The following is a 22,169-nucleotide window of genomic DNA, read 5'->3' on the forward strand; positions in this document are numbered from 1 at the left end:
TTCCCAGGGCTGAAACAGTTGCTACGAGAGGACACAGGTTTAAGGCGCTGGGGAGTAGGTACAGACGAGATGTCAGGGGTAAGTTTTTCACTCAGAGGGTGGTGAATAAGTGGAATCGGCTGCCGTCGGTGGTGGAGGAGGCAAATTCGTTGGGGTCTTTTGAGAGACTTCTGGATGAGTACATGGGATTTAATGGGATTGAGGGTTATAGACAGGCCTGGTAGGTAGGAATATGATCGGCGCAACTTGTGGGCCGAAGGGCCTGTTTGTGCTGTAGTGTTCTATGTACACTTCAATCCTGATCCATGGGCTGTGAAACAGTCAGAACTTCGAGGACAGGGAAGCAACTAAATAAATACAGGGCTTTCCTTTCCTACTAATATTCAGAGTCAAAACTGACACAAATGTGAGAGGTGACTACATAGAATCTTGCCTCATTAAGCAGGTTCAGAGGGAAAACAAGCATGTTCATTACCTTTCATTATAGCCTGCATTGAAGCAACTTCTTCTTGCCACTGCTTCTTCACATCATCAACTGCCTCTTGTTTGGTGGTCTCAGAAACCGTAGCCACTGCTTTTATATTCTCCATGTTAGCATTTGCCTCCATGAGCTGGACTTGCAGCCGAGTAACGTCACCTTCTGCTGACTGTAACGCAACATTTTGCCGCTTCAGTTCCTCTAAAAACAAAGATCAATTTTCATTCTTGATTTTCATGGGTTAAAAAGCCACAATTGACTCAGTTGCCATCTGCAAGATGCTGGACACATCTGCAATTATACACAAAAAAACTCAACCCAATTTGTGGCCCATCACGATTCTGCTATTGCACAAGCAGCTGTCAGGTTTATTAGTAACTATGGTGATGTAATCATGGGAAGCATTGATCCAATAGGGTTACCTGGAAACCTGGAAACTAAAACATTACTGGTGTAGTAGAGAAGTGCATATCAGATCCAAGCACACAATTCCAAAGTACTAACCATTTTTCTGTGATCAAAGTTTAACATTAAGATAGCTAGACAAGTTCACCAAAAAACATTCTAGCAAAATAAATCTCAAACAGTGATGAAAACAAAGTACAGAGAGAGGTTTTCATTGGTGTGGCTTTAAAGAGCCTCACGGTGATGATTTCTTTTCATTCATGGGGGGTAAGTATCCACTGGCTTAGCCATCCTTTACTGCCCATCCCTAATTGTTTTCGAAAAGGTAATGGCGAGCCTCTTTCTTGAACCACAGCAGTCCATGAGATGTAGGTACACTCACAGTGCTAGTAGGGAGGGTGCTCCAGGATTTTACCCAGGGATAATGAAGTAATAGTCGATATAATTGAATCAGATGATCTCTGTTGTCTGCGGGTTATCCATCTAGGTGATAGAGGTCATGGATTTGGAAAGTACTGTCAAAGGAGCCTTGGAAAAATTGTTGCACTGCATCTTGTAGATGGCACACACTGCTGCCAGTATAGGTCATTGCTGGAGGAAGTGAATGTTGAAGATAGTGAACAGGTTGTCAATCAAGCGCTGCATTGTCTCAGGTGGTGTCAAGCTTCAACCTGTCGAAGCTACACTCAGCTAGTCAAATGGAGACTATTCCATCACATTCCTGTCTTCTGCCTTATAGATGGTGGACTGACTTTGGCAAGTTAGGGGGTGAATTACTTGCTACAGAATTCCAACCTTTAACCTGTTCTTATTGCCGAAGTATTTATGAGACTGGCCCAGTTTAGTTTCTGGTCAGCAGTAACCCTCAATGTTGATACTGGGGGATTCTGTGATATTAATCCATTGAACTTCAAGGAGAGACGGTTGGATTCTCTCTTGTTGAAGATGTTTATTTACTGTCACTTGTGTTAGTGAATGTTACTACTAATCAGCATCAGCCTGAATGCTTTACAGATCTTGTTCAGATACTGAACATTGTGCAATCAACTGTGCAGTTCCCTACATCAAACTTTACGATGGAAGGAAGGTTGTCTGTGAAGCAGCTGAAGGTCATTGAGCCTGAGGAATTTCAGCAGCTATGTTACTGGATCAAGATGATTGGCTTCCAACAGCCACAACCTTCCTGTTTTCTAAGATGCCAATAAATGGAGCATTTCACCCTCCAATTCTAACTGGCTTCAGCTTTGCTAAAGTCACATTCTGCTTTGATATCGAGGTCAGCCACTCTGCCCTCACCTCTGGAGTCTAGCTCTTCAGTCCATGCTCTGGCCAAGGCTGCAATGAGGTCAGCAGCCAAGTGCTTTGGTAGAACACAAACCAGGCATCGGTGAGGAGGTTAACGTTAGGTAAAGTGTCACCTGACAGCACTATCAATGACTCTTTCCAGCACTTTATGATTGAATTAGACTGATGGAGTGAATTGACTGGGTTGGATTTTCTCCGCTTTTTGCGGACAGGTGGGCAATATTCCACATTGCCAGTTAGATGCAAGGCCGGTTCTGGAGCACAATCCTTCAGTACTATCACTGGAACATTATCAAAGTCAATAGCCTGTGCAGTATTCAATGCCTTCAGCTGTTTCTTGACATCACAGAGTGAACCGAATTGGCTGAAGACTGTGATGCTAAGGGCCTCAGGAGGAGGCCAAAACGGATCATCAATTAAAGTTTACTTATTAGTCACAAGTAGGTTTACATTAACACTGCAACAAAGTTACTGTGAAAATCCCCTAATCGCCATACTCCAGTGCCCATTTGGGTATACTGAGGGAGAATTTAGCAAGGCCAATTGAAGATCAATATGTAGAATCAGTTTGGGTGAAGCTAAGGAACAGCAAGAGGCAGCAAACACTGATAGGAATTATTTATAAGACGTCAAACAGTAGAGTTCATATAGTGCACTGATAAATCAGGCAATCAGAGGCGCATGTAACAAGGGTACTACAGCAGTCTTGGGGGACTTCAACATAGATTGGGGACAACAAATTAGCACTATTTCTGTGGCTGAATCCATGCAATGTATACAAGATATTCCAGAACAGAAAATAAAGAAAAGAGGAGGAGAGTACTAGCAAGAAACATTGAAACTTCTATAGGTGTGTAAAAAGGGAAAGACTAGCAAAGTCAAATGTGGGCCAGTCACAGGCACAGACAGGAGAATTTCTAAAGAGGAACAGGGAAATGGCAAAGTAACTAAACAAATACTTTGTGTGTGTCTTCACAAAAAAAACTAAAAACCTCTCAAGAAAATTAGAGATGTAAAGGACTAGCAGGAATGAGAAACTGAAAGCAATTAGTAAAAATAGGGCTAGAAGTTGATAAATCTCCTTGATCTGATTACCTACATCCCAGAGTATTGAAGAGGCAGATGTAGGGATAGTGGGTGCATTGGTGATCAAAAATTTTACAGACTCTGGAATGCTTCCTGCAGATTGGAGGATGCAGTGTAAAAGATTAATGTTAAATATGTAGGTAAACAGGTCACATTATGATTGATGTAAGATTACATGACAGAATATGCAGATACGAAGTCCTATATGAAGCCTCATATTCAGCCTTGTACTGAACATAAGAAGTAAAATTTGCCAACACCCTTGCTTCGAGCAGTCTCTATCAATCCTAACCAACAACAACCTCATCAAAGATCCACATCCAACGGTAACAGAGAGCACAGAAAATGTAACGCCACTGTGTAAAAGAGGAGGGGAAGGGAGAGAACGAACAATGGAAAACTTCAGCCCGATATCAGTAACAGGGAAAATGCTAGAATCTATAATAAAGAATGTGATAACTGAACACTTAGAAAATAACCTAATTGGGTAGAGTCAACATGGATTTATGAAAGGGAAAAGTTAGGGTTTTCTGAGGATGTAACTTGTAGAATAGATAAGGGAAGCCAATCAATGTGGTGCACTTGGATTTTCAGAAGACTTCCAAAAAGGTTAGTAAATGAAACTAGAGCATATGGTATTGGCAGCATGGACTGAGAATTGGTTAACGGATATAAACAGAATGGGAGTAAATGGATCATCCATAGGTTGGCACTTCAAGCATCAATGCTTTGGGCCCAGCTGTTCATAACCCATATCAAAGGTTGAGGAGTCTCATGATGAAACTATACTTGGAGTAACCCATAGAATCCCTACTGTGCAGGAGGAGGTCATTCGGCCCATTGAATCGACACCAACTCTCCGACAAAGCATTTACCCAGGCCCAATCTCGCTAATCCCCCTAACCTACACATCTCGGGACATTAAAGGGGCAAGTTAGCATGGTCAATCCACCTAACCAGCACATCTTTGTATTGTGGGAGGAAACCAGAGCACCCAAAGGAAACCCACGCAGACACGGGAAGAACATGCAAACTCCACACAGTCATCCAACATCAGAATTGAAGCCAGGTCCCTGGCGCTGAGGCAGCAGTGCTAACCACTGCCTCAAAACCCAACTTTTTACTTGCCCCAGTAGTAATACCTTTACCTTTTACTGTCATTCTTGTTCTCCTTCTCATTATTTTGAAACTGTGCCTCCCTAGTTCTAGAAAATAGGAATGTAGGAAATAGGAGCAGGACATTTGGCCTCTCGCATCTGCATCACCATTCAATACAATCATGGCAATCTGCCTCAAAGTCATTGTCTCCATATCCTTAGATATCTTTACTGTCTAGAAAACTATCAATCTCTGTTGTGCATCTACTCAATGACTGAGTCTCCACAGCCCACTAGGCTAGAGAATTTAAAGATTTACCATCCTCTTCGGTAAAGAAATTCCACCTTGCCTCAATCCTAAATGGCCTTCCTTGTTCTCAGACTGTAACCCCCTGATTCTGGATCCCACTGCCAAGGGGGAACATCATTCTTTGTATCTAGATCGGTGAGCCCTGTAAGAATTCTGTATGTTTCAATAAGATCACTTCTCATTCTTCTAAACTAATACAGGCCCACTCTGTTTAATCTCTCCACATAAGATAATCCCACAAGCCCAGGAATCAGATTGATGAACTTTTGTTATACTCACTCTAGGGCAAATGTTTGCTTCTTTAGGGTAAGGCCAAAACTGTATGTACAGCACTATGGCTGCACCTATACCAAATGGGAGCACCACCATCAAGCCACTCACCATCCTGACTTGGAAATATGGCGTCTTTCCTTCACTGTCACTGGGTCAAAATCCTGGATCTCCTTCCCTAACAGCACTATGGCTGCACCAATACCAAATGGACTGCAGTGGTTCAAGACGGAAGCTTACCATTACTGTCCAAAGGGCAATTAGGGATGCAATAAAATGCTGGCCTAGGCAATGATACCTACACCTACACTTCATGAATTAAAAAAAATGCCTCACTCCCTCAACCCCCAGGTGAGGTGGAAGCAGGGTTCTATATAAGTTTAACATAACATGCCTGCTTTTATACTCTATGCCCCTATTAATAATGCCTATTTGCCTTATTAACTGCACTCTCAGCCTGTCCTGATTCATGCATGTGCACACCCAGGCCCCTCTGCTCTTGTACCCCTTTTAGCCATTATTTTATTTGTCTTGCCAATTCTTCCTAACAAAATGACACTTTTCTGTATTAAATGTCATCTGCCACTCATTCCACCAACCTGCCTTTGTCCTTTTACCCTAATCACAGTTCCTAGTTTTGTATTATCTGCAATTTTGAGAATACTTCCACATACTGAGCTGATTTCATTTTATATTCAAACAGGATGATGTTTATTTGTTTATAAAAGCGAAAAGGGCTACGATGAAATGATTGAGCTCACCATCAACAGGGGCCTAGTCACATCTAGAGAAACTGAACTTAATCATATTACAGCCAAATTAACAGGAAAAAAAAGGAGAGCCAAAAGAAACTGAAGGACACTTAAAAAATAAAAATGGAGCGACCTAAATCAAATCAGTACTAAACGGTGAAGGAAAAAGTCAAATAACACCAAATGGTTTTTAATCTGTAACGTATCAATTAATTAAAAGATTAATATGCAAACCAGGAAACATTTTTTAAAAATTTAAACACCCTTTAGGTTGACAAGATATTTTGCTAAATTTTCATAGTTGTCAAAAGCATGTTTACAAGTGTCAAATAGTACTGCCCGTATGCCTTACTGACACCAATTCACTGTCATTCGAATTTTCTGCTCGAGGTATTCATGATCCCCAGTTAATTCACCAGGGCGAACATGCAAATTACTTGCTAAAATAAAAGCAACTTCTAACCTTCTTTTGCGAGGTACAGCTCCTTGAATTTTGCCCTCTTCTGATTAAACTCGAATTCCAACTGCTGCTTGGCGCGCACAAAATCATCCTTGGCCTTTTCCAACTCGGCAAGGCGCTGCTGGACCTCAGCCGCTGGAAGTGAAACAGGACAGCATGAACCACCTGCTAAAGAAGACAGAATATATACTTCATTCACTCACAAAACCGGTTCTGTTGGAACATATGGAATGCAGCACATTTCAAAACCATTGGAAAGAAACCGGAATGAGTTTACTTTAATTGCAGATATTTTTACCTGTACTAAATACAATGATGGGGGAGCTGGATTTAAACAGGTGGGCCCATGCTTTGAAAAACTAAATGAAGCCAGTTCAAATAACCATTTCACAACATTAATAAAACCTAGCCAGTAAAATTTATCCTTTCAAACCAGGTACACAGATATTTCTTTTGCATTGAATTTATGAAAAGTTGAAACAATACAACAATGCACAACCATTCATGGCAAAACTCCCTACGTTTCTTCTGACTTTAAAAGGAGCAACGACATCCCTTAATTTTTGTTTTTGAGTTCTTGCAGCTAGATTGAAGTAAGAACTTGTCCTGCAGAATGCAAATAATGACAAAATGACACTAAACACGAGGCTGAAATAAGTAGGGACAGAGTCGTCAAAGTGCGGTTAAAGGCTTTGTGAGACTTCATTAGGTAGTGATCCAAGTGAATAGCCTCAGGTGGTAAGCAGCTCAATGTTAAAAGGTTAGAGGGTTCACAGGAAACACTAAGGTCAGTGCGAGGTGTGAAGGTGAGCGTAAGGAAATCGAAGGTTAAGTCTCTGGGGTGCAGGGGTCACAATAAGGGCTGGTGTGATGGGTGTACATGTCACAATACAAGGTGAGAGCAATAACACAACCTGCCAGACAGCTTGTAGCTTACCCAAGTGAAGCTGGAAGTAGGAGCAAGAAGAGCTTTACAGAAACTAAGCTAACACAAGACAACACCATGGATTATTATTGTGATGGCAGTGGGGGAGGGGGTGAAGCAGGGTGGAACTGGACTATGTTTTGGAGGAGCGAATGATGGGAAGGTGTGGGAGGAAAATGAGCTCAAGGTAAGGTAGGAGGGTCTGTATCCTCTGGGCTCAGCCGATGCTCAATTTCATCAAACTACCAGCTTGTCATTTCCACCTAAACTCAGACACCTAAGGGGCGATCTACATTCTCATCCAGCTGGTCGATGACAGGCAAACCGATAACATCGCGCACGAGGCGAAAGATCAGGCTCACACCCGATTTCCCACCTACTGAGATCTTACTGAGCCAGAATCTCCAGCGAGAGCAGCCTGATCTCAATATTTAAATCCATGTTAATGTGGGTTTAAATATTATTAGTGAGCCTGGGAGAGAATAGTCCGGGCTCACTTGCCTTAGCGATGGTCCTTGCCGGCGAGAATAACTTATGATGTCTATCAGCGGGGACCTGCTGTGATGACCTCGCCAGTAGGGACTGGAGCCCACTGAGGCCCCCCCAACCCCCCAAGAGTGGGTTGGGATTAGATGTGGGGAATGCCCTTTGGGCAGTGCCAGCCTGGCACCCTGGCACTAGGAGAGGCAGGAGAGGGGTGGGGGGAGCTGCGCACTTGCATTTTCTAACTCGCCCAAAACCGCACCCGAAACTCTCCCATTTTCACGCTTGTTTCCCCCTCCCCCCACCCTCCCAGACAATTTTAGACCCGTTATCATTAAACGTGAGGAGGTTTTGTCTCATTCAGCAGTATTTGGGTAGAAAATTAGGACAAAGATGGTTAGGTGAAAATTACTCTACACCAACAAGCTAATAGACAAAAATAAAAACAGATAGCATTGGGAAAGTGCAGCAGACTTGGCTGCATGTGTGGCAAGAGAAACAAGAGTTAATGTTTCGAGTGCAATTTGATTCTTTGGAGCTGAAGAAACAATCACAGGTTTCATGCTGTTGGAAAGGTTGTGAAGATATGGGGTGGGGGAGAAAATTTGTGTCAGGTGGAACAAAAGGGAAGATCAAGGATAGGTTGGGGAATGGGGGAGATTAAATACTGAGTGCTTCACTGAACAGAAATGTAGCAGTAATGAAAAAAGGCAGTGGCCCAATGTAGGTATTAATAGTTGAATAAAAGTTCCAAAGTAGCATCATTCCATTTTAACACCCATTCTGACGAATGCGTTGTTTCTTTATTATTTGCTATTTTCTTTACTATTTACTACCTCGAGAGAAGACAGTTTGTGACATTTCAAAGGCTGATATCTAAGCAATGTTGTAATGCTAAACCTCCATAAATCATTGATTAGCCTGCAAAAGGAAAATTGTGTCCAGCTTTGGGCATCTTACTCAAGGAGGAACATCAAGCTAAGCAAAAGGGTTTCACTAATGCAATAGGAGAAATGAGAGGCTTTAGTTACAAGGGCAAGATAATAAAACTGAGACTCCTTTCTTTAGAGTAGAGAAGGATAAGAGGAGATTTGATAGAAGTTGTCAGCATGGACTGCATGGTGGCACAATGGTTAGCACTGATGCCAGGGGACCCGGGTTCAATTCTTGCCTCCTCACATCCTGTGGAGTCTGCATATTTACCCCATGACTATGTTACAGGTTGCTCCCACAGTATAAATGTATGCAAATTAGGTGAACTGACCATGCTAAGTTGCCCCTTAGTCTCAGTGGGATTAGCAGGGTAAATATGTGTGGGTTGAGAGGATAGGGCATCAGTGGGATTGTTGTTGGTGCAGGCTCGAAGGGGCAAATGGCCTCCTTCCGCACTTTATGATTCTATGATTGCCATGATCAGAAGTGATATGATCATCTGATGAAACACTTTTGTTCCACCTGATGCACTCCAAAAGCTTGTGATTCCAAATAAACCTATTGGACTTTAGCCGATTGTTGTGAGACTTTTTACTGTGCACACCCAGTCCAATGCCAGCATCTTCATCTCATGATTATCAGAAGCTTTGAGAAAGTAAATTGCAAAAAAAATTGAATTCCAAACTATGGTTAATAATTCAAGGATACAAGGAAACTATTAGAATATAGACAAGTTGATTTGATTTATTGTCACATGTATTGGTATACAGTAAAAAGTATCGTTTCTTGCGCATTATAAGGCAAAGCATACCGTACATAGAGAAGGAAAGGAGAGAGGGCAGAATGCAGTGTTACAGTTAGGGCGTAGACAAAGAACAACTTAATGCGAGTTAGGTCCAGTCAAAAATCTGATAGCAGAGGGAAGAAGCTGTACTGAGTCAGTTGGTACATGTCCTCAGACTTTTGTATCTTCTTCCCAATGGACAAAGGTGGAAGAGAGTATGTCCTGGGTGCCTGGGGTCTTTGAGTATGCTGGCTGTTTTCCCAAGGCAACAGGAAGTGCAGACAGAGTCAATGGATGGGAGGCTGATTTGAGCATGGACTGGGCTATGTTCACAATCCTTTGTAGTTTCTTGAAGTCTTGGTCGGAGCAGGAGCCATACCAAGCTATGATACAACCAAAAAGAATGCTTTCTATGGTGTATCTGTAAAGGCTGGTGTGAATTGTAGACATGCCAAATTTCCTTAATCTTCTGAGAAAGTAGAGGTATTGGTGGGTTATCTTAACTATAGCGCTGGCATGTTAAGCCCAGGGCAGTTGGTGATCTGGGCACCTAAAAACTTGGAAATTCGTGGCCATTTTTACTTCATCCCCATTGATGCAAACAGGGGCATGCCCTCTGCCATGCTTCCTGAAGTCGATGACTATCGTTGTTTTGTTGACATTGTGGAAGAGATTGTCATCACGTCAGTTCACCAGATTCTCTTATCGCTTTCCTATACTCCATCTTGTCATTGTTTGCGATCTGATCCATTAGTGGTATCATTAGCATACCTGAAAATTGAGGAGGAGGGGAATTTGGCCACAAAGTCATAGGTGTATAAGGAGTATAAGTGGGTGTGTACCAATGAGGAGCAAATCAGCCGTTAAACCACAATATTTGCTTTTCATTAGTAAATACCCACAAATGCTGTAGGACCGAGGACACAGCCCTGTGGGTGATGAGGATGTTTGCGGTGGAAGTGCTGTTGCCTATCCTTATTGATTGCAGAAATCTAGATCCAGTCGCAGAGATAGGAGCCGAGCCCCAGGCCACGAAGTTTAAAGATGAGTTTCTGAAGAATAATAATGCTGAAGGCTGAGCTGTAGTCAATAAATAGGAATCTGACATAGATGTCTTTTTTATCTAGGTGTTCCAGGGTTGTGTGTAAGGCCAGAGAGATGGCATCTGCTGTGGACCTGTTGCGACAACAGGCAAAGTGTAGTGGATCTAGGCAGTCTGGGAGGCCAAAATTGATTTGTGCCATGACTAACCTTTAGAAGCTCTCGATAACGATGGATGTCGGAGCCACCAGACGATGGTTATTAAGGCATACTGCCTCGCTTTTCTTTGATATGGGGATGACAATCGTCTTCTTTGAAGCTGATGCGCATATGACCTGAGTGCTCGTCGAGGTACCCCAAATGTTCCAACAGGATTAAAAAGGGAAGTGGATACTTATTTGAAATAAGTTTTTTTTGCTAAATAAGTATGGCAAATGGAATTGCTTGATGCTTTCAAAAAACTGGCACAGATGTGTGGGCTTTCTCCCAGTACCGTAATATATTCATCTATGACAGACTGGTGCACACTTGATGGTGAAACCAGAAGGATAGAGTTAAACATCACCAGAATAAATGTGGAAGCTGACTTAATGCTTCTTAGAAGATAGAGCAAGCATGTGACTGAGGGGTAGGATAATGGTGTCCCTGGGGCACATAAGTAACTGTGGGTGTGTACCGATGATGTGCAAATCAGCAGTTAAATCACAATATTTGCTTTTCAGAGCTGACAGCCCTGTATCTGACCAATCCAATCGCAAAAGTGGATTTATACTAATATTGGCTGCTATTTTCTGTTTTCTCTCTGTGTGAGCCCAGTTCTAAAACTCAGAAGAGATACCAGCAAGAAATTACAAAGATCCAAAGTAGTCATAAGAACATAAGAACATAAGAAATAGCAGCAGGAGTAGGCCATCTAGCCCTTCGAGCCTGCCCCGCTATTCAATAAGATCATGGCTGATCTGTCGTGGCTCAGTTCCACTTTCCCGCCCTCTCCCCATAACCCTTAATCCCCTCTCTTATCAAGAACCCATCAACCCGCTTCTTAAAAATATTTAGCGAGGCAGCCTCCACCACTTCAATGGGCAGAGAATTCCAGAGATTCACCACCCTTTGAGTGAAGAAGTTCCTCTTCAACTCCGTTCTAAACTGCCTCCCCTTTATCTTGAGGCTGTGCCCCCTAGTCCTACTGTCTTTTTTGAGCGGGAAGAGTCTCTCCACCTCTATCCTATCCATCCCATTCATCATCTTATACGTCTCAATGAGATCTCCCCTCATTCTTCTAAACTCTAACGAGTACAAGTAGTCAGGCTTTGTTACTGCAAAAACGACCGCAAAAAAAGGTCTTCAGTTCTCCAATCAGCTTAGTTACGTTTCGGACCATGAGCGACATCACAGGAACAGACTATCTATAGCTTACTAGGGATTTCTACGTTGGAAATTAGAACAGTTATTTGCACATGAAGCAAGTTTTCTATAGTGTTAAACAAATATTAGAAGTCATCAGTATTTTTCAGTATTCAGAAGCTAAGTAATATCTTCTCATGGAGACAGTGATACATTGGTCATAGAATCCCTACAGTGCAGAAGGCCATTCAGCCCATCGACTCTGCAGAGGCAATAACCTCGCCCAAGCCCTAACCCTGTAACCCTACATGTTTACCCCATTAATTTCCCTGACCCTGAGGGAGAATTTAGCATGGCCAATCCACACACCTTTGGGCTGTAGAAGGAATGATGTGGGAATGCCGGCGTTGGACTGGTGTAAACACAGTAAAAAGTCTGACAACACCAAGTTTTAGTCCAACCGATTTATTTGATAATACTCACAAGCTTTCGAGGGGACTGCCTCTTTGTCAGGTGAATGGAGAGTTCTCCATTCACCTGACGAAGAGGCAGTCCCCTTGAAAGCTTGTGAGTATTATCAAATAAATCGGTTGGACTAAAACCTGGTGTTGTCAGACTTTTTACTCTGTAGAAGGAAACCAGAGCACCTGGAAGAAACCCACACAGATATGGGGAGACCATTTAAACTTCAGTCACCCAAGGCTGGAATTGAACCCGGGTCCTAGGCACTGTGAAGCAACAGTGCGAACCACTGTGCTGCCATGCCACCCACAGGTGCAACATTTAGCTGGCAAATATTAGAATTAATTCTGTAGACTAAATTTGAGCAAAACCTCATATGATCAACAAGAATTGGCACTATAGTTCAATATAATCCAAGCATCAACCGCTTAGAAAAGAACCTTACTAGGTTTGAAATCTTTCCAGTGCTGCGAACATCAGAATACAGAGGAAAAAAAACTATTCTCCTTGCTGCCTTTTTTAAACAGTTGTCGACTTAAGCACATTTGATACGCTGCATTGCAATCAAGATGAGCCTATTTTAATACCTTGGGAGTTCATGTACTCTTGTTGACGTCATTAGTTATAAAACAATACTCTGAATTCTGAAGATGCCCCTGGGTCACAGCCATGTGTGGTTGGGAACTATGACTCCAACTCTCCCTCGAGTGCAACAGCCATGCTATTGGACAAAACTGTTCAGAATAGCTTGTCTTTAATAATCACATGATCATCCACAGTTCTCGATGATTCACTAAACAGACAGGGAGATGATCATGCCAAAGCAGCATCCAAAAGCTTCAGATGAAAAGTTACTTTTCATCCTGAGGCACTCAGCTGTTAGATTTATTCCACCCTGGTCTCGTTTAGGAAAACTCATGAATATTTAACTACCCACTAACTTCTTGCACTTCACAGGTACCTCACCTCAGACTGCAATGAAATCAACTACAATTCTACTTTTCACATGATATCAAATAATCAGAACCGAATATTTAATACTTTTGTAATAATTATTTTAATCGCGGTCCATTTTCTTAAGCCCATCAGATCTAATAACTGCTGCAAGCTAGTGCCTCCATTTGCCACCTTGAAATCGTGCACTTTACAATAATTAATATTAATACTGAGAATTCAGTAGAAAAATATATGAAAGTAAATTGTTCATAACGTACCCACTTGTTTGTGAAACAGTCTCAGCTGAACAATTTCAGATTATCTTTGTTTTTCTCACACATAACAGGTTACTATTGCTGGTAGAAGAGATGGGAGTCGTTGCAGTAACGCAAAAGAAGTATACTGGCTTAAATGCACTTTCACCAATGATGTACTAAACAAGGCTGCAACACTGGAACTGTTCATACATATGTTGCCAAACTGAAGATAGAGCTCCTCTATCCACACCCCTCCTAGAAATCAAAGCGTTGAGGCGACACGGTGGCCAGCCCTGTTGCATCATGGCGCCAGGGACGCAAGTTCGATTCCCAGCTTGGGTCACTGTCTGTGTGGAGTTTGCACGTTCTCCCCGTATCTGCGTGAGTTTCCTCCAGAGGTTCTGGTTTCCTCCCACAGTCCGAAAGACGTGCTGGTTAGGTGCATTGGCCACGCCAAATTCTCCCTCAGCGTAACCCGAACAGGCACCGGAGTATGGTGACTTCATTGCAGTGCTAATGTAAGCCTACTTGCGACTAATAAATAAAACTTTAACTTCAGTCGTAACTTTCAAAGGGGAATTTGAAATGGAAAACTGACAGGGTTATGGGGAAAGAGTAGGGGCAGTGGGACTGATTGCATAGTTCTTTCAAAGAGCTGAAACATGCACAGAGGGCCAAATGGCCCCTGCATGATTTCAAGGTGGCAAATGGAGGCATTGGCTTGTAGCAGTTATTAGATCTGATGGGCTTAAGAAAATGGACCGCAATTAAAAAAAACGCGTACTCGAGCGCTCACAGGCTAATGAACATCTCTTACCTACAGATCAGTCACTTCTAGTCAGTCCTTCTAGTGTTGTTAGCATTCACGTTCAACCAAAACATCCTCCCTTCACTCAAACAAACCAATGCTGATTTATGTTTTAGCACAACTACACTCACAGGATTTCTGAAGTTGCTACAGAATGAATATAGCTTCTCGAACTGACATTAGTAAACCTAATAGCTACCTCATCCAGCACTTCAACTGAAACAATCATGTGCCTTAAAATAAACCTGCTGAAATAAAACCATGTCATTCAACAGGCAGGGAAAGTAATTGCCCTTATTTGATATTGGGCATGTAAATGAATGCTAAACACATCCAAGTAGTAATGACAAGAAACAATTGTTTTTTGCATTTGATGATATTTTACACTTTAGATTAAATGCCTCCAGGTTACCTAGTCTGGATACAAGCTCAGCGTCAGCTTGGGTCAGTTCATGACACTCCTGTCAGAAAGTTACAGATTTAAAACCTGACTCAGCATTGATAACAATTAATTAATTCTGTGGTACAGTGTGGATAAGAGTACAAGCTTTAAGCTGTGACAGGCATTCTTATGCATTTTGTTAAGACACAGAAAGGGCTGAAAATGAGCCTGATTATCAACAAGTAGGTTTCTTTAGATCTTGGGTTTAGCATCGTCAGCTTTGACTCAGTGGTAGTGCTGTTGTCTCTGAACCAACGTCAAGGTCTATTCCAGAAGCCTAAGCACATAACTTGGAGCTGACATTACTGCAATGCTGAGACAGCGCGATACTGCTGCAAGTGCCGTCTTGCAAATGGAGCATTAAACTGAGGTCCTGCCTGTCCTTTCAGATAAACATAAAGTCTCTCAGCACTATTCAAAGAAAAGCAAGGGAACTGTGCCTGGTGTCCTGGCCAATATTTATCTTCTGACTATTGCTAAATAAATTAATTATCTGACCATGAATCTCATTACTGCCTGTGGTACCATGCTATGAACAAATTGGCTCATGCTTCTCTGTATCACAACGCAAACAACATGACCACAGTACATCACTGCATGAGAAGCACTTTAGGACCTGCTGGGAATAATGAAAGACGTGACATAAATGCAAGTTCTTCCTCCTTTACTTGAATCAGCAGTTCAGCCATGATATGGCTTCATCACAGCAGTGATGAAGTTGTTCAAGAAAAACCTGTACCAAGGCCAAACAAGAGGGAGGTTTTACAAGAGGAACTGTGGTGATATCTGTGGGATAAACAGCTTTGTTACTAATTCTAATTTGTAATTGCAAAATAACTCGAGGCAAATTCAGTTAGCAGTACTGTGAAGGTGCTAATGCAACTGAGTTCAATTACCAGGCTGGATTGACAGGGAACAGATTGTGAGATTACAGAATCCCTACAGTGCAGAACAGGATATATGGCCTAGAGTCTGCCTCAACTTGCTGACAGATTATCATACCTCAGCCCTCTTGTCCCATCCTCCCAAACGCACACAGCTACCATTGCCAATTCAAGCAACCTATATATCTTGGGACACTAAAGTAAAGTTAACATTTATTTATGAGTCACAAATAAGGCTTACATTAACACTGCAAAGAAGTTATCAGGCAGTACAGTGGTTAGCACTGCTGCTTACAGTGCCAGAGATCCGGTTTCGATTCCCAGCTTGGATCACTTTCTGTGTGGAGTTTGCACATTCTCCCCATGTCTGTGTGGGTTTCCTCCCACATTCTGAAGGATGTGCTGATTAGGTGCATTGACCCAAACAGGCGCCAGACTGTGGCGACTCGAGGAATTTCACAGTAACTAAAGAGCAATTTAGCATGGCCAATCTTCACCTGAACATCTTTGGACTGTGGGAGGAAACCAGAATACCTGGAAGAAAAACATGTAGACAGGAGAGATGTGGAGAAACTCCACACACACAGACAGTCACCCAAGGCCGGAATTGAACCCAGATCCCTGGAACTGTAAGGCAACAGTGCTAACCACTGTGTCACCATGCCACAAAAACCAGTAACTCAGCCCCTAAAAATACAAACACAAAAATGGCAGCTTGAAAACCCCCTCACTGACATATGCATTATTTTCAGTCGATATTAATACACTTTATCTGTGATCCATCTACATGTGTCAGAAAAGGTTAACAGTATTTATACGCAAGAACCGGTTTCCTTTATCAGGCAAGGCTTCTTAGCATGCATGTGGAAAATATATCCAAATACAGAAAGAAAATCCCTCCCTGCTTTAACTGAATATGAACACTGTAATTTGACGCTCAGCTACGATTGAATTACAAAACATTACCTAAAAGGCCACAGTTCCAAGTCTTGCTTTGTTACTCCTCCTCTGAGCCAACAGAACTAAATTTATTACTTCCACATTTTAGATAATTCTGCTTCTCAGTAATGAGGATAGTTGTTAAAAATGCCCTTGTATAGCCTAGCTTTACTTCATTATCCTTTATTCCCGACTATCCACTGATCGTTGATTCACACCATGCTTAATATTACAACTTTTACTCTTAAAAATAAGCATAATGCTTGTGCAATGCTTTCAACCATTTTACTGATATACACCCCCTTCACCAATACAGCTGAGGAACTGTGTGGACAAAAGCAGTAGTAAATCTTGTACAAAGTAAGGTCCAATTGACATCAGATGTGAAGAATAATTAGATGGTGGCAGTTCCAACACAAAAGGAAATATGTGCCAATAGGAGGAATACAATAAGGAGGCCCATAAGTATGCAACGATTGCAACTGAAGGACACATGGGAGAAAATGCTGTGATTTTGTTCTAATCCCACTAATGTTATATATTGGACAAGTCAGATCCCAGGGTGAAACCTGGCTGGATAGATTCTAACTTCAAGGAAAGTTACTGTGAAAATTCACAGGAGGCAGTTGAACTTTTAACACAAATAATAAATATACTTACTAAAACAAGAAAAATGAACAAAGGTTGAAAACATGTCAATACAATCACAAGATGATGATTCAAATTTCCGCTATTCCTTCACCCTGCAATATCTTTACAGACACACAAACCAGTGAAGAGTTACCAATAGCTTGACACAAACGCGTCTTGCTTGGGACTGGCACATGACAGCCTTCTTCCAGTGAATTCTTCAAGCATTCATTTGGTGCTTCTCACTCCCCAGGATATCCAAACTGACTACACTTGAAACTCATTGTTTCAGTAGCAAAACCACCAAACCGATCACGTTACTCATCTCTTCTCAGAGAGCTGAAAAATTTCTGTCTTCACACTCTTGACACACATTGAACTCTTCCCACCTTTCTCGGTCGCTGTCACTTGACTCCTGTCACCAAGCAGCAGCCCAATTTTTATTTCGTTTTTTTTCTCTCTCAAAATCACTAAACATTATATTGAACTTTAAGATTATACATGGTTTCTGATAAATAACTCAATTCAAGATATAAAAACATATGGAATGCAAACAATATAGCACTGGGTCAAAATCCTGGAATTCCTTGGAGGTATATCTATGCCAAATGGACTGCAACAGTTCAAGGCAATTCAGTGCCAGCTTCGAGAATATTGGGATGAGAAACAAAAGTGCTGGCCTAGTATGTCCCATGAAATAAATTTTAGTTTTTAAAAAGTATTTGTTAAAATTTAGATCCTCTAGCGATTACAACCACCATTTAGGTTAAGGTATTAAGTGAACAAAATTAGTAGTAGTAGGTATTCAATGGGCACAGTGGTTAGCACTGCTGCCTCATAGCGCCTGGGGCCCAGGATCAATTCCGGCCTGTGTGGGGAGTTTGCACGTTCTGCCCTTGTCTGCATGGGTTTCCTCCCACACTCTAAAGATGTGCAGGTTAGGTTGATTGATCCATGCTAAATTACCTCAGTATTGGGGGATTAACAGGGTAAATACATGGGGTTATGGGGATAGCTGAGTGGGACTGTTGTCAGTGTAGGTTTGATGGGCTCCTTCTGCACTATAGGGATTCTATGGCTCTATTCTATGAATACTGTGCCAATGTTCCATGAATTCAAACCCATTCCTCCCACACCAATCTTTGAGCCACGCATTTACCTCCTTAATCTTATTGACCCTGTGCCATTAGCTTGTGGCTCAGGCAGTAATCCAGAGATTATTACTTTTTTGGTTCTGCTTTTTAATTTTGCTCCTAGCTGTTCATACTCCTTTAGCAGAACCTTTGTTCCTTTTCTACCTGTCATTGGTACCTACATGGACCATAGCAACTGGATCTTTACTCTCCCACACCAAGTTGCGCTGCAGGCCAGATGAGATATCCGAAACCCGAGCACCAGGCAGGCAACACAACCTTTGGGATTCTCGATCTTGGTCAGAGAATAGTATCAATGCCCCTAACTATACTATCCCCAATTACGACTACATTTCTTTTTTCTCCCCCGACTTGAACAGCTCCCTGTACCACAGTGCCATGCTCAGTTTGCTCATCCTCCCTGCAGTACCCATTCCCATCCACACAGGGAGCAAGAATCTCAAACCTGTTGGACAAGTTCAGGGATTGAGGCTCCTGCAACCCTAGCTCCTGGATCCCTCCACCTGCCTCACTCGCAGGCTGAATTCAAGGTATTTAACCTAAGGGGTGTGACTGCCTCCTGGAACACAGTGTCCGGGTATCTCTCCCCCTCCCTGATGTGTCGCTGCATTCAAAGCTCAGAATCCAGCTCATCCACTCTGAACCAGAGTTCCTCAAGCAACCAACACTTAATACAGACATGCTACTGGAAACCACAATGAGGTCCACCAGCTCCCACATCATGCATGAACAACACATCACCTGACCATCTCTATTTTATTTAATTAGTTTTTAATTTGGATTTTAAACTTTAATTTTTAAAAAATATCTCCTTATTACCTCAATCTCAAAGCAATGTTTAACCAGTAATTTAAATGGGTTTTCAAATTTAGTTGAGCTCCCTGTTAGTCAATCTAATCACAGCCCTTCTGTAGTGTCACTTTTAAGTTTTTTTAAGTCCGAACTCACTGCCAGTTTCAGAGAATTAAGGGTAACATTGACTTACCAATCAGCACTCTCCCTTGTAGCCTTTGCTGCCTGTTTCACCTAATTCTGTTTTCACCCAACTCCAAAAGCACGCCTCACATTCAGGTAGCACTCACTGTGCAATCAGGGCAGGATGTAGAAAAAGATCAACTTAATGCAAGGTAGGTCCATTCAAAAGTCTGATGGCAGCAGGGAAGAAGCTGTTCTTGAATCAGGTGGGATGTGACCTCGGACTTTTGTATGTTTTTCCCAACAGAAGAAGGTGGAAGAGCGTATGCCTGGGGTGCGTGGGGTCCTTGACTATGCTGATTGCTTTTCCAAGGCAGCAAGGGATGTAAACAGTGTCAAGGGATGGGAGGTAAGAAAGTAGAGGACACAACCTTATGGGATACTGGCGTTGAGAACGATCATGGAGGAGGTATTGTCACCTATCCTTACTGATTGTGGCCTGTGGGTTATGAAGTCTCACAGAGAGAGGAGCTGAACTTCAGGCCATGGAGTTTGGGGATGAGTTTTGTAGGAATAATGATGTTGAAGGTTGAGATGTAGTCAATAAATAGGAGTCTGATATAAGTATCTTTGTTATTTAGGTGTTCCAGGGTTGAGTGCAGGATTTGGCATCTACTGTAGACCTATTGCAGTGATAGGTGAACTGCGGTGGATTCAGCCAATCTGGGAGGCCGGAACTGATTTGTGCCATGACTAACCTTTCGAAGCACTTCACGCTGATGGATGTCAGAACCACCGGATAACAGTCATTAAGGCACGCTGCCTGGGTTTTCTTTGGTACTGGCATGATGGTTGTCTTCTTGAAGCAGATAGGGATCTCAGATTGGTGTAAAGTGAGGTTAAAAATGTCTGCAAATAACCCTGCCAGCTGGTTCACACAGAATCTGAGTGCTCATCCAGATAACCCATTGTGGCCATCACTTTCCATGGGTTGATCTTTGAGACGGCTGCTCTGACATCTGCGACATCTATGATCTCAGAGACAGGTTTGTCCAAGACTTCCAGAGTACAGGACATGCTCTCGCTGACCTCTTGCTCAAAGAGGTCATAGAATATGTTGGGCTCATTGGGGAGGGGTGCATTGATGCCAACGATTTTACATGTCTTCATCTTGTAGCCTGTTATTGAGGCATACAAGATGATCAGAGGATTAGATAGGGTAGACAGTGAGAGCCTTTTCCCTTGGATGGTGATGGCTAACACGAGGGGGCAAAGCTTTAAATTGAGGGGTGATAAACATAGGACAGATGTCAGCGGCAGGTTCTTTACTCAGAGGGTAGTAAGGGCGTGGAATGCCCTGCCTGCAGCAGTAGTGGACTTGCCAAATTTAAGGGCATTCAAATGGTCACTGGATAGACATATGGATAATATTGGAATAGTTTAGGTTAGAGGGTCATTAGATTGGTTCCACTGGTCGGCACAACATTGAGGGCCGAAGGGCCTGTACTGTGCTGTAATGTTCTATGTCTTGCAGACCTTGCCACAGTCCGTGGGAGGCCGTGTGGCTAGCCTGGGATTCTTGCTTGGTCTGGTACTGTCTTTTGGCATCTTTGATGGGCTCTATAGATCGTATCTGGATTTTTTAGTATTGGTCAGGGTCGCCTCAGACCTGGATTTCAGCAAGCAGCCGATATCCTTGTTCATCCATGGTTTCCAGATGGCAAATATGTGGATTTGATTTTTTTGGAACGCAGTCTTCTACACACTTACTAATGGTCAGTTAATGCATACTTGTTTAGGTTGGTCACTGAATTACTATTGTGTTCAAATCTCTCCATGGTCTCCCCTCTCCCTGCCTCAGTAAACTTCTTCAATCTCACAAATCTCTTAAGATATCGACGTTCTCTAATTCCGGTCTCTTGGCCACCAGGATTTTAATCACTTCACTGGCAGCTGTGACATCAGATACCAAAGCCATTTGCTCTGGACTTCATTCCCTCAATCTCTCTGTCTCGCTATCTTACATTCAATCTTTCAACCTCCTTCAAACCTACCTTTTTCATCTAAGCTGTTGATCAGCTGCCTGATGTGATTGTGTTAAAATTTTGATTGATAATTTTTAAAAAGCCTTTATTAGATGTTTTACTAATAAAGTTGCTTTATACATACATAAATGCGAGTAGTTCTTGAGGTAATATAAGGTGAGACAAAGAAGGCAGAAAGCTCAGAAGGATCCACAGCGTACTACTTTTCCTATACAAACAAGGATCAAACAAGTGATGGGATAGATTAGCACAGCCTAACTGACATTAGACTTTCCTAACAGCACTGTGGGTGTACCTACATCACAGCTGTTCAAGAAGGCAGCTCACCACAATCTTCAAAGGCAATTATAGATGGGCAATAAATGCTGGCTTAGCCAATTATGTCCAATAAATAATTTTAAAAGCCTGATATATCATCCAGAATATTTAATTTGGAATGAGAACCTCATAAGTTGACAACTAACATTTTTTTTCCAAAACAATTTGGCACACTTTTGCACACAAAATGTCATCATTCTAAACATGCCTTCTGAAGACTGGCAAGATCACAGTTAATGTGTTTTCTTCACATATGTACAAAGCCGGAAGATTTTAACTAGGCAGTTGCTACCCTTTTCATTGCATCTCAGATCTCAATCTCAGATTTAAAGTCAACTGATCCAGCATTGATATTGATCTCGCAGAAGAATTCCAAAATTCCGCCACTCTTTGTGCACAGAAATGCAATTCTAATTTTTAGGTTATGTTCTCTAGTCCTTAATGCATCGATCATTTATCTCTTACATTTTCTTCATTACAACACTGGATGATACTTCCAAAGTATTTCACTGACTGTAAAACATTTGGGAAATCCTAAGAAAGCACTATAAAATTCAAGTCATTCACCCCTATTTTGGGATCACAATCTATGCAAAATGCCTACTTATTTATCTCTAATGAAGTCACTGCACCTCAAGTAATTCTATGTGAAACGAGAGAGGTGATAACATACAAATGCAAAGATCAAGGATAGTATCAACATGCT

General features: G+C 42.1%; 1 protein-coding gene across 1 annotated transcript in view; it reads right to left on the reverse strand.

Annotated features, from left to right (window-relative positions):
* Positions 1 to 21,078, reverse strand: part of rabep1 (rabaptin, RAB GTPase binding effector protein 1) — an 86,778-nt gene extending 65,700 nt beyond the window's left edge. Inside the window, exons 1-4 of the mRNA XM_080211100.1 lie at positions 20,981 to 21,078; positions 17,421 to 17,446; positions 6,167 to 6,328; positions 476 to 679 (exon numbers count right to left, since the gene is read on the reverse strand). Coding sequence (XP_080067226.1) covers positions 476 to 679; positions 6,167 to 6,328; positions 17,421 to 17,446; positions 20,981 to 21,078 — 490 coding nt within the window. The remainder of the gene's footprint in view (positions 1 to 475; positions 680 to 6,166; positions 6,329 to 17,420; positions 17,447 to 20,980) is intronic.
* Positions 21,079 to 22,169: the final 1,091 nt, after the last annotated feature.

Source organism: Carcharhinus amblyrhynchos, chromosome 23 (assembly GCF_965287045.1).
Source record: "Carcharhinus amblyrhynchos chromosome 23, sCarAmb.v2.hapA, whole genome shotgun sequence".
In the NCBI taxonomy this organism is placed as follows: Eukaryota; Metazoa; Chordata; class Chondrichthyes; order Carcharhiniformes; family Carcharhinidae; genus Carcharhinus; species Carcharhinus amblyrhynchos.